The sequence below is a fragment of the Sinocyclocheilus anshuiensis genome, unplaced genomic scaffold, assembly GCF_001515605.1.
Source record: "Sinocyclocheilus anshuiensis isolate Anshui unplaced genomic scaffold, SAMN03320099.WGS_v1.1 scaffold1041, whole genome shotgun sequence".
Classification (NCBI taxonomy): domain Eukaryota; kingdom Metazoa; phylum Chordata; class Actinopteri; order Cypriniformes; family Cyprinidae; genus Sinocyclocheilus; species Sinocyclocheilus anshuiensis.
In genome coordinates this window covers 597,345-607,670 of record NW_015554134.1, presented here as the reverse complement: position 1 = coordinate 607,670, position 10,326 = coordinate 597,345, and the positions used below count along the sequence as shown (strand labels likewise).

General features: G+C 38.7%; 1 protein-coding gene across 1 annotated transcript; it reads left to right on the top strand.

Annotated features, from left to right (window-relative positions):
* The first annotated feature begins 3,752 nt into the window (after nt 1–3,752).
* LOC107670348 (von Willebrand factor A domain-containing protein 7-like) lies at nt 3,753–8,678 on the top strand. Its single transcript, XM_016462921.1, has 6 exons — nt 3,753–3,875; nt 4,474–4,743; nt 5,898–5,991; nt 6,065–6,187; nt 6,294–6,492; nt 8,639–8,678. Exons 1-6 carry the CDS (start codon nt 3,753–3,755, stop codon nt 8,676–8,678), a joined length of 849 nt encoding a protein of 282 aa, XP_016318407.1.
* Nucleotides 8,679–10,326: the final 1,648 nt, after the last annotated feature.

Sequence of the window (10,326 nt, the reverse complement as noted above, 5' to 3'; positions counted from 1 at the left end):
GGGCTGAAGGACAGAGATGGGCAGCGACGGCTTCTTCCATGGGGTGGATTTAAACATACCCCACTTGGTCAGCGCCGTCCACAGAAGACAGGAGGGAGGGGACCCTGGGTTGTGCACTCGACTGGTGAGTGGCACGTTCCACGACTTCGTTATCTCATCGTGCACCTCTGGGAAAAAGGGGCCAGGCCTCTGTGGGGTGTCCTTTCGGCCACGATCCGACTGGAGGTACCACTCGTCCAGACGGCTTCTACAGCATCAACTGCCTTAGACAGGACGCTAAGGAGCTCGACATCACTATGATGGAGTCTGACCCCCCAAGCGCCGCCTCTGCGTGGGCGCGACCCAGGCAGAAGACGCACGACTTGTGGCCATCAGAGAGTTTGATTGGCTCTGCGCAGGAGAGGCAATCGCGAGTCATCCTTGTTTCCGAAGCTCACCGGAACACAGCAGGGGAAGAGAAGGCGTGTCCGCTGCAGCGTGTATCACTGTGAGTAGTCTTGCTGATAGGCTTCTTGCTTCTCGTAGAAGGTTGGCTGAAGAAAAAGGTTCTGAATAGATGACGTACAAGCGCTGCTTATATAGAGTGGGAGCCCCTCATATTTCGCGCGCTTGAACGCCATTGGCCAGTTTCATTGCCGTGATTCAATAAGGCTTCAGTAGTATTTGGAGGAAAGGGTAATTCCCATAGCAATGTAGAGTGACCGAATCGAAAGGGAACTGTTACTCCATAATTTATGGTCATACAGATAGAAGCAAGACATCATTCAGAATTGTAAAGCTTTTGCAAAATAAAGAAAACCGTTAGGATGCTGCTTTCTGCCTTCTCGGTTTCCTTTCCGTGAGCTTTGGAGTGCGACACAATGAACCAAAACTCAGCACAATTTCACTCGTTGAATGCGTCAACATCACATCTGTATAGGCCGTACCATTTGAATTCATGATTGGTTGATTGCAAAATTAAAATACTAAACGGAACGATAAAATAACGTTATTAACCTGTTAATGGCCATTTCAAATAGGCGTTTCTGTTCGGAATTATTACATTTTATTTATTTTTTGTTTCTTGTTATGTTCCTGTTTTTTTTTTTAAACCTGTCTTCCTTTATATGCCCCCTGGATACAAATATACTTGTATGGCCATATGCTCGAGTGTTTCAGAACCTGTCTCAACAGCTCTTGCTTGAAGTGAATCTAGTCAAAGGCTTTGTCCACTCTGTACTCTCTAAAGCTATGTGAACATGTCAGTGTTGTGGCATACTTTATTCCTATAAATATCAACACTTACCTAAATCAGTTTGCCCCATCAGAATTTCAGAAACAGAACATCAGAAACATATTTGCACTATAATGAATCATAAATGATTTGTGGAACACTTAAAAAAATTGAAAATATTTTTATATATGACTGTTTTGAGTTTGTTTAGATTGCTTGCTTCTCCTCCATCCTGTAGTTCCCTGTGGCTGTTTATCTTTTATCTTCAGGTCTGCAACCTGAAAAATATTAATTTCAGCAATGCATTTCGTATTTTTGTTTTGGTGTAGGCCCTTAAGACCTAATTCTCATGCAAAGTTATTTCCCAGACATCACTGTTGAGAATAAATGTTGAGAGATGTAGAAAAATCTATATGTAATGTAAAGCTTTTCAAACCAGTCATTTATGAAGTTCCATCTCTGTTAAGTTGCTGCCTATGAAGGCAGTAGGCAGCGAAGCATCTCACTAGGTTTTGGAACAGATCCACTAAATGTTGCAGCTTACACAAGGTAGTCATCGTTTACTGATATCATTGCTAATACTTTTTCTAATACTTTGGGAAGTATTTGTAACCATTTGTAAATTAAATAAATTAATTAAATATTAAACTTGTAATATTGTAAATTCCAAGCATGTTTTGTGATAAATGAATACACGCCCCCAGGGGCGGCGCTAGGGGTGGGCTAAGGGGGCTGAATTTTTATATTTAAAACACTAATCTCATAACATTATTTATGCTATTTTATATGTGCATAATATTTTGTATTTTTTATATGCATGTACAAATGCTAAAAAGTAAGTGTATAGAGCCCCGCATGTTTAATTATACATGGCTTTTTTTTTTTTTAAACATAAACACACTTAGGCAAAGTAAAGAGAAATATAAATAATTTTTAAAAAATGTCAGTCTTAATTGATGCTATTTAAAAAAAAATGTCTCCTCATCTCTGACAAATGTGTAAAGAATCAGAACAAACCGGTTACTAGTCGTGTATTCCTTTAAAGTTAAGTGTGGTCAAAAATCTTACTTTGAAAACTGTCTTTCCACCGAGTATCAGTTGTTGTGTTCCTCTTCTTCAAATAACAGTATTGTGAATTGTGTATGTTCTTGCATATTTCTTCAGCCTCAGGAGGGATGTTGTCCTTAATTGGTCTTAGGACACACGATCCAGCCCACCGAAGTGAGGAGAACCATATATGTTTTAGGGTAGATCTGGTCATTTTAGAGTCACACCACCTACAGTTTTGTAGAGTAATGTTCTTTTGTTAGATTTAAAGGGGTCATGAACTGAGAAATAAAAATTCCCTTGATCTTTTGATATAAAAGAGGTGTTATTGTATTATAAAAACATCCTGTTTTAGAACTCAAAACTTTCTCGTTAGTCTAAAAACATCTTGTATTGAAGCCAATCTGCCAAAATGACAGGTTGTGGAATGTGACACTTTATGACATAACTTTTCCTTGTGTGTGTAAACATACTTGGTAATAAAGCTCTTTCTGATTCTGATTCTGATTTCTTATGTTGAACATAAGAGGAGATATTTTGAAGAATGCTGGTAATCAAGCGGTTGATGGTCCCTTTGACTTCCATAGTATTTCTTTCCCTACTATGGAGGTCAATGGGGACCAACAACTGTTTGGTTCTTCAAAATTCTCCAGGGTATCTTCTTTTGTGTTCAACATAAGAAAGAACAGGTTTGGAACGACATGAGGGTGAGTAAATGATGAAAAAAAAAATGATGAAAATGATGAACAGTGTGGCTAAACACCGCCTCCGCAGAAGAAGATCAATGCCTGCTCCTGCATCACTGCCTGTTTAGCCCCGCCCACCGATTCTACATCACTGCCTGTTTAGCCCCACCCACCGAGTCTACATCACTGCCTGTTTAGCCCCGTCATGTTTAGCATGTCATTAGCTTCGCCCAACAGGAAGTTGGCTATTCAGGTTTTTTTGAAAAACGCATGCTCTGGAATTTGCAATACTCCTATGGTTTTCATCAGATTGCAGCCAAACTCAGTCAACATATCTCAGACGGTTTAGCCGTGGCGAGGTGATAAATTTATGGTGAAAAATGGGAAACCGGAAGTGTATTATAACTTCCACATACATTGTCTGATTTTGATCATACTTCAGTTTGTTCGTTGTATGATGCCGATCACATAGATGTGACTTTAATTAGTCTGAGTGACAGCACCATTAACTGGCAGTTTTACTTTTTAAAACGTCATCTTATATTAACCGGCAACATAAGGAGCAGAATGGGGAATTAATGACTAAATTAACTAAACACAGGTGAACTGACTAACATAATCAAGGGGAGAAAGAAACTAGGTCAAAGTACTGAAACAAGGCAGGAGAACAGAAAACACTGAAAACAAGGTTCAAACTGTGACAGTGCACCCCCCTCCGACCAGGCGCGCCATAACAAAACAACAAAGGAGGGACGGAGGGGACTTAGGAGAAGAACAAAGGAGTGGAGTTGGGATAGTAACAGGGGATGGCAAAGAGCCAGCAGGAAGGAAGGCAGATGACCAGGGTCATGGGGGAATCAGGAGGAGCCAGGGTGGATCAGACGGAGGGAGGAGCCAGGAGCATGAGGAGGTGGGACGCAGACAGGAAGGTGACCCATGCTGTAGCAGATGGAGGGAGGAGCCATGGTGGAGGAAGGGCTGACGACTCCAGGGGGCCGACTGACAGCGGCGGAGCAGGTAGGAGAGGAGCCCAGGATGGAGACGCAGAGCCAGGGCGACGGGCAGGATCCAGAGGGCCAAGGCGGAGCAGATGGCTCAGGTGACTGAGGTGTAGACAGGGATCCTGAAGGCCGAGGAGGAGCCGCAGGGACAGAGGACCAAGGTGGAACTGGAGGGAGGGAGGAGCCCAACGGAGCCGGAGGGATGAAGGGATGAGGCGAAGCTGGAGGAGTGTAGTCCCGAGGTGATGGCAGGTCGATGATCGACCAAGGCAGAGCCGGAGGAAAGAGGGAGCCCGGCGGAGCTGGTGGACTGACGGGCCATGGTGGAGATGAGGGAGCTAGGAGCCATGGTGGAGCCGCTGGGTCGACGGGCCGAGGCGGAGTCCGGGACTCAGAGGCTGGAGGTGGAGACAAGGGATCCTCCAGCCATGACGGCAATAGAGATTGGCAGACCCGCAGCAAACCACATAACAGATGGTGGGCTTAATACTGTGTTTTTTTGCCTATGGTTTTCAACTGAACACAGCCAATGGAACTGAACTCAAAGACACTGGCAGAGGTCTGTGGACATGGCACACATGAGAATTTTGAAAAGGCCATACAAATAATCTCATACTACAATGTGATGACAGACCTGAAACATTTCCCAGATGCGGAATACCATTTTGACAATGAAGAATTTACAGAGGGGAAAAAGCTTATAATCACAGGAATAGAAAATACCACAAAGTCCATTAAAAATGATCAATTTGATGATGTAAGAATTACGCTTGGGAAAATCCTGCACACTTTACAGGTGAGTTAAGAGTAAAGGTGTACAATTGCTGTTAATGTTCCCTCAAAAAATATTTAGGCCTAAATTTAAGATGTATGTATTTGGATTGCATATAACATTTCCATCCATTTGGATTACACAGTTTTAACATAAACTAATAATATGATACATATTTTTCAGTCATACATGAAACAGGTCAGATTTCTGTAATAGTATAAAAAATTTGATTTATTGTAATTTGTCATTAATGTCGTAATATTTAAAATAACAGCCGAGTAGTCAATTTAGAGATAACTTTACAGAGTTCTGACTACAATTTAAAATAAAAGAAAATAACCTGAAACAAATCAGTTATTTTTTACACAGTAAAATTAAGAGTGTATGTATTTGACATGTCCTTCCATCTGGATTACACAGTTTTAAAATAAACAAACTATCCAAGTGGATGCTGCACACTGGTGGTGGTTGAGGAGATACCCCCTACACATGATTGTAAAGCGCTTTGGGTGTACAACAATACACAATAAAGCGCTATATAAATGCATCATTCATTCATTCATTCATTCAACTAATAATGAATGATAATGAATAATTTTTTCTCAAAATGACCAAATTTATGCTGATTCTGAGCTATTTAAATAAATGCACTTTGAATATGATTGTTTAAATTCTATTAAATACAATCACATGGATGTATATAATTAATAAACTAAACCATGTCTTTTTTAAATTTAATTATGTTAAAACTTCCAAATGGATTGAAATGTCATGCAATTCAGATATATTCATATTAAAAGACCTAATTATGTTTTTTTTGAGGGGGGATGCAAATGTGTTTGAACATTAGCACATGGAGGTTTCAGGTAAAGAACAGAGATAAAGTCTGATTTAAGTCTGACAGGCGAGTCTGGTTCCCCTCAAGGTTTTTGTCTCTACTACCAAAATATCTTATGTAGTTTTTTTTTTTTCCTTGCCACAGTCACCTTCTGTTGCTCACCAGGGGCTTGAAAGAGTTTAAAGCATGTTTTTTCCCTTGTAAATATGTGAATGTTTTTAAAATACATGTATTGTGAAAAGTGCTATACAAGTAAACAACATGGCTTAAATTTATTCTAAATTGCTCATATGAGCTGACCATCTACTAACTCACCCGTGTGTCGTTTGGTAAATGAAAGGATTTCTACAGCCACAGTAACTGGATTGAGCTGGGAAACACTGAACCCTGTACAGCACTGATCAATAAAGAGGAAAACATACCCAACCCTGCAGGTGAGTGTTTGTGTGCGTGTTTGCCAAAAGAAAATAATGAAGAAAAAAAATAATAATTTGCATATTCCCCCAGATAAAGATGAAAAAACATGCGTGGAAAACTGTAAAAATGGCAATTGTGGGGCACAATTTTTGGATAAAATTTTGAATGAAAAAATTCTGACATCAGGATACTTTGGAAAAGGAAAACCAAGAGGTAACATTTTTTTTATTTACAGATAGAAACTCATCAAAGACAAGCAGAGCCAGGAACATTTGTGAGCAATTACATTATTATCATTGTTATTATTATGTCTTGACAGGTAAATGTAGCCATGGAGGTTCTTTAGATTTAACAACTGGCATTTGGAGAAGCTGGGATGGTATCAATAAAGACTACAGTGACTCTAGCCATGGTTCACGGCATAATGAAGCTGCAGATGTTGCCATCACTGCCAGTGTGCAACTGCTGGAGAAGATCTGGGAGAATATAGACAACCAAGGTGGAAACAAGTTTCTCAGGTACAGAACTAAAGCCATCCTCAGTGCCTGTACTCCCTATACGGACAGCACACAAGTTGCATAGGGCCCCCAAACCACCAGGGGGCCCCCCTTGCTTTAAAAGATGATATAATGCCTGTGCCATTAATTGAATTTTAGTTTCATTTATAATTTTGGCTTCCAGGATTATGAAAACACGATGCCACATTTTGTTATTTTCTTTTAAAGTAGTGTGTGTTTAATTAATGAGGCCAAAAGAGAACCCTCTAAGTAAATATACAACAAGAAAGGGCCGAGAATTAGATGTTAATAAAAGGAAATGATGAAGATGATGATGGTGATGGTGTGAAATAACACAGACACTTGGTCTGAAAAAGTCCCAAATCTCAGATTCACTCAACTCTCTGTACCTAATAATTTACCAATAACTTGTTAAGACTATTTTTTATCTTCTCCTATTTATACATGCTTATTTGGTTAGTTGCGTTTTATTAATTACATTTAGCATATTTTACTGCTGTCTGTGACCCATCAGGACTGACTTGTGATCCATCAGTTGAGAATCACTGATCTTTTAGCTACTGACGGTCTTTGTTTCCTTTTTTATCTCTCTTTCAGACTGATGGGGCTTCATCCGACACCGCCAAAGGGCAAATGGAAACCTAGTTTTTCTATATTTCACTTCAAATCAAGATATCCAGAAGTTATAGATAGTAATGATGATGAATAATGCCTGTGCGCAAACAGCACATTTAAGACATGTGCATTAAATAACGTTTTCAGATCTCTATGTTGCTTCCTGTTGTTCATCTTTTACCTCATGATCGGCAGAATTATAATTTTTATTTGTCACACAAAATCTGTTTCATTATCACAAAGGCCAAATCTATTTTGGTAGCAGGAATACTATAGAGATAAAAGGTTATTGCATTTCAGACTCTTCCAGTATTCAGGTTTCAGCAGAGGTCATTGATATTGACTGTCTATGCAAATGTCAAAAAGTACATCTCAACTTACAGTGGGGGAAATATTTATTTGATCCCCTGCTGATTTTGTAAGTTTGCCCACTTACAAAGAAATGAAGGGTCTGTAATTTTTATGGTAGGTGGTACAGAATACCAACCAAAAAGTCCAGAAAAAAACACATTATATAAAGGTTAGAAATTGATTTGCATTTCAGTGAGTGAAATAAGTATTTGATCCCCAAGCAAAACATGACTTAGTACTTATATATATAGTGCAGAAACCCTCGTTGGCAAGCACAGAGGTAAGACGTTTCTTGTAGTTGGTCACCAAGTTTGCACACATACCAGGGCCCGTATTTATAAAGCCTCTGAGAATTACTCTCAAGAATGCTGCTAAGAATTGACTTAAGTGTAAAAAACTTCTTGGCTCAAAGCTGCGCTTAAAAGTTAGTTATCAAGCATCTCAGTCGTAATTTAAGCAAAGTCTAGGACTAGATCTTAAGTGTCAGGCTTAGAGTTGCTTTGCTGTGCCACAAACGGGATTTTGGATGATGAAATACGCATGGACTAATCACTGAATAGATTTCCTTATTTAAGAATATTCTCAGATAAATTCACAGTGAATGGTTAAATTCCTAATAGGAGTTTACATTCAACACACATTTGACAACAAAGAATTTTCAAGAGAATACATTATGGTAAGGAAACGAAGAAGAAACCTCATCACAACCTTCAATTTAGGGTTGTGCCGGTAGACGATATATAGTCAGTGTATCGACGATAGTCAGAGATATCGCCTGTTGCTGATTTCTTTGACGACAGCAAGATGATTATTATTATTATTATTCATCAAAAATATAGGCGCCTATCTTTAGTGATGCAGCTGCTTCAGAGCCGTTTCAGAAACTGGTGAGTGTCCGTGATCAGCTCCGGTGGCCGTGTCGGAGCCCTAACGCGCCGCAGACGTGTGCAGTGTAAATAAGGGGTAAGAGATTTATTCATGAAACAGTGTAGGTAGCTTCACTGATTATAATGGGAGTGTTTTTAAAGAGCATATAATACTCTGAAGTCTGAAGTCAGTTATGATGTTCTTTGGTAATGTAAATATTCTTTGCTCGTTTTGAAATGTAACTGTTTGATTAACTGCTCGTCGTCAAATATTTCAAGAACATTCTTTCTCTCCTGAAATATTGTCTCCTCAGCACCGTCACAAGCCCCTACTGGCAACTCTTCACCACTTGAGAGACCTCTCGAGCTGTCTTAAAGGGGTCATATGATGTTGCTAAAAGTGGGGGCGTGTTAGAATGAGTCGTTTTAGGTAGGTGTGGTTGACTCTTAACTTTTATAAAGAATATCTATTTGGATTTGAGACTTTAGTCTTTGCAACGTTACAGATCTTCTTTATGCGCCAAGAGCTTGTAACACTCCAAAGAGAAAGGAAAAATTGAAATCGCATCATATGACCCCTTTAAACAACTGGGTGAGTAAGAGTGATTCTTAGCTTTAAGAAATTTGACAACTTGCTTTTATACTTAAGTTTGAAAGTAGGAGTAAATGTAATGAATTCTCAGCACTTAAGACTAAAATGGCACTTTGAGAAGCTTGATAAATACAGGCCCTGATCTCCTCTGTACGATAATCTCTCTCTCACTTCCCCTCGGCTTTTCATCCACCAAACAGCAGATTCTAATAACGTTCATGTTTTGGCTTTGAGGTCCGTTTATATGGTGATTTATGGATGCTTCTCTCTCCTGACAGTCTAGAGAAACCCCATATTTCACGGTTTGATGTTCACCTGAAATTAAATCCCTCTTCCCATGCCTTAGGGTGAAATCTACCATAAACTACCATAACCTCAATTCTGTTAATCCATTACTGTTTTCTGAATCTGTACAAACATTTCTCACTAACATTACTGAACACATCAGCGCCATTGATATTCTTGATAAATATAATTCCTCCATTTCCACTGCCCTTAATATACACACCCCCCTTCAACGGAGACTTGTACCATCAACACATACTTCTTGTTGTACCCAGCACTTCGCAAACTGAAAACCACTGGTCGTCGCTATGAACGACTTTACAGGAAAACTGGTTTGTATGTGCATCTTATTGCTTACAAGGACCATATTCAGTTATATAAATCTGCTTTAAAGGTGCAATAGGTGATTGTCTTCAGAAACATTTTTTGTTATACTGGTTGAAAGTCTCTTCACATCCCGATAGCAATCATTAAGTTAAGTGGTCTAAATGCATTTATATGTATTTATAAAAAATAATAATAAATAAAAGCATATACATCAACTCAAATACAGTTATCTAATAAGCATGTGTACTATTCTGTGTACTAAACTCCTGAAACATTGGTGTCTTTTTGAAACATTCGTGTCTCTTTATATATGATATGACGATAGTTTTCTCAGAATAAGTAAAATGCTCATGAAGTGAGCAGTTCTAGAGATTATGTTTATATGTTCATCAGACTTTAGTACCGCCTTTTACTTTGAGATTGATCTGAAGTTCAATGCAGACTTAAAATCATAAGAAATAGTTTACTGATACTGTTTTTGAAACCAAATCTTTGTATAAGGAAACACTGCATCTAACAATGGTTTGGAAAAAAAAAAGTTAATAAAAAAAAAATAAAAAATTAAAGCATATACATCAATTCAAATACAGTTATCTAATAAGCATGTGTACTATTCTGTGTACTAAACTCCTGAAACATTGGTGTCTTTTTGAAACATTGGTGTCTCTTTGTATATGATATGATGATAATTTTCTCAAAATAAGTAAAATGCTCATGAAGTTCTAGAGATCTAGAGAGCAGTTCTAGAGATTATGTGTTCATGTACTCATATATTGAGGCGGCAGAGGCTGAAAACAC

Excerpts from the sequence above, each read along its gene's own strand:
- LOC107670348 (XM_016462921.1), top strand. The coding sequence starts at position 3,753 with ATGGCAAAGAGCCAGCAGGAAGGAAGGCAGATGACCAGGGTCATGGGG. Across the intron at positions 3,876-4,473 it reads GGTGGGACGCAGACAGGAAG|CCAATGGAACTGAACTCAAA; the intron begins GTGACCCATGCT and ends AACTGAACACAG. Across the intron at positions 6,188-6,293 it reads TGGAAAAGGAAAACCAAGAG|GTAAATGTAGCCATGGAGGT; the intron begins GTAACATTTTTT and ends ATGTCTTGACAG.